The sequence below is a fragment of the Loa loa genome (assembly GCF_000183805.2).
Source record: "Loa loa unplaced genomic scaffold supercont3.1780, whole genome shotgun sequence".
Lineage (NCBI taxonomy): Eukaryota > Metazoa > Nematoda > Chromadorea > Rhabditida > Onchocercidae > Loa > Loa loa.
The window spans coordinates 1-1,706 of NW_018109959.1; the positions used below are offsets into that span (position 1 = coordinate 1).

The window sequence follows — 1,706 nt, forward strand, 5'->3', positions numbered from 1 at the left end:
TAATAATAATATAATAATAATAATAATAATAATAATAATAATAATAATAATAATAATAATAATAATAATAATAATAATAATAATAATAATAATAATAATAATAATAATAATAATAATAATAATAATAATAATAATAATAATAATAATAATAATAATAATAATAATAATAATAATAATAATAATAATAATAATAATAATAATAATAATAATAATAATAATAATAATAATAATAATAATAATGCTCTTTCTTAGTATAAATTAAAAAGGATATATAGGAGCATTCATTGCAACTGAAAGGAGGTATGCAACCATTCCTTCAAAGGAATCTTCACTACCTCACTTAAATCGCTGATCCAACCGTATTTGGCTCTGTTTCCGTTTTATCCTCCAATAATTCATTTCAATCTTTTCCTCGAAATCGAAGTAACGGTTGTGTCCCATTCACGTTAAATTTTACTTAGTTAATAAGTACTCTCTGTATTCCTGATATTCAGCTACATGAAAAAGATCAGATCCTCACCAATCCATCCACTGATGACTCAATCTCAATAAAACAGTTTCTCTTAACTAAACATGAGAAACTAGCTTTCTTTCAGAAAAAGAAGCAGGGAAATCGAGTTTTATTTGTTGCGAAAAAAGAAAACTAAATTTTTCGCAACAGCTAATGACAACACGTTTATGAGTAATTAAGCGAGAGATTTCAGTATACCTCATGCAGGTTCGATATCTCCACATCTACCTATCATAACGCTGACGTTGATATGGAAGAGAGAAATTTTGGAATTTAATTGTTGACTCTTCTTCAGCCAAATAAACTTGAAGCAGTAGTTAACGCCGATAAATATATCAGGTTGTTTCCATTGGCCCTTGAGATCACATAACTTATCTGTTGTTGGTATTTCGACCATTTGCAGTCCACTCGTTAAGTAGTTGATTATATGAGCATTACTTTTTATTACTTTCCTTTCTTTAGCTATAGAAGTCAAGAAGCCGACTAGAGAACTCGGAATTAGACGATAAGAGTAAACCCTTACCTAAAAAAAGGAAAAAAAGGGCGATATCCATTTATCCCTTCACAGGAATCTCCATTACTGTCTTTATCTTGTAATTACAATAAATTAATCAACTTCATGTCATTCAATTTTTCGCTTTCTAAGTTGTCTGTAACCTTTTCTTAGTCGTGTAGTTGAGGGTCACCTATCATTTCATGTGATTCGCGATCAGGAAAAACAACAGGATTGTCGACATGTGTTATGTATCATGATGATTTTATTAACCCATATTTTTGGTTCGCTTACTTGTTCAAACCAAGAAAAAGATTCATGAAACCAACTCTCCTTCGCCTTAAGGAATTTTCAATTTTAAGTCATCAATCCTGCATTATTTCAACCTTACCCGCTTGGAGTCCTGATATTCTTTGTATTCGGTCATCTCCATCATTTCAAGCTGTTTCTCCCTTCTTTTACACTTCAAATAATTTTTTTGAAGTTGCTCAATCTTAAGCTGACCATAGAACATATGGTCAATTCAAGCATTTAAAGAGACGTCGTCAAATTGTCATATACGTCACCTTACTCCGTTCTCTAATTGTGCTTTAAATTCTGAGATCTTCAATCTAGTGTGAGAACAACTGATTCATATCACACTGATCATCCATATTCTGCCCTCAACATTTCTACTTATTTGATCAAGCACCGTAACTTATT

The 1,706-nt window shown here is 30.2% G+C and overlaps 1 protein-coding gene across 1 annotated transcript; it reads right to left on the reverse strand.

Annotated features, from left to right (window-relative positions):
- Window positions 1-710: 710 nt before the first annotated feature.
- Window positions 711-1,034, reverse strand: LOAG_15307 (hypothetical protein; the record flags this gene model as incomplete). Its single annotated transcript, XM_003150798.2, has 1 exon — window positions 711-1,034. A coding segment is annotated over one exon (324 nt), but the record flags the coding sequence as incomplete, so codon positions are not given.
- Between the last annotated feature and the right edge of the window lie 672 nt (window positions 1,035-1,706).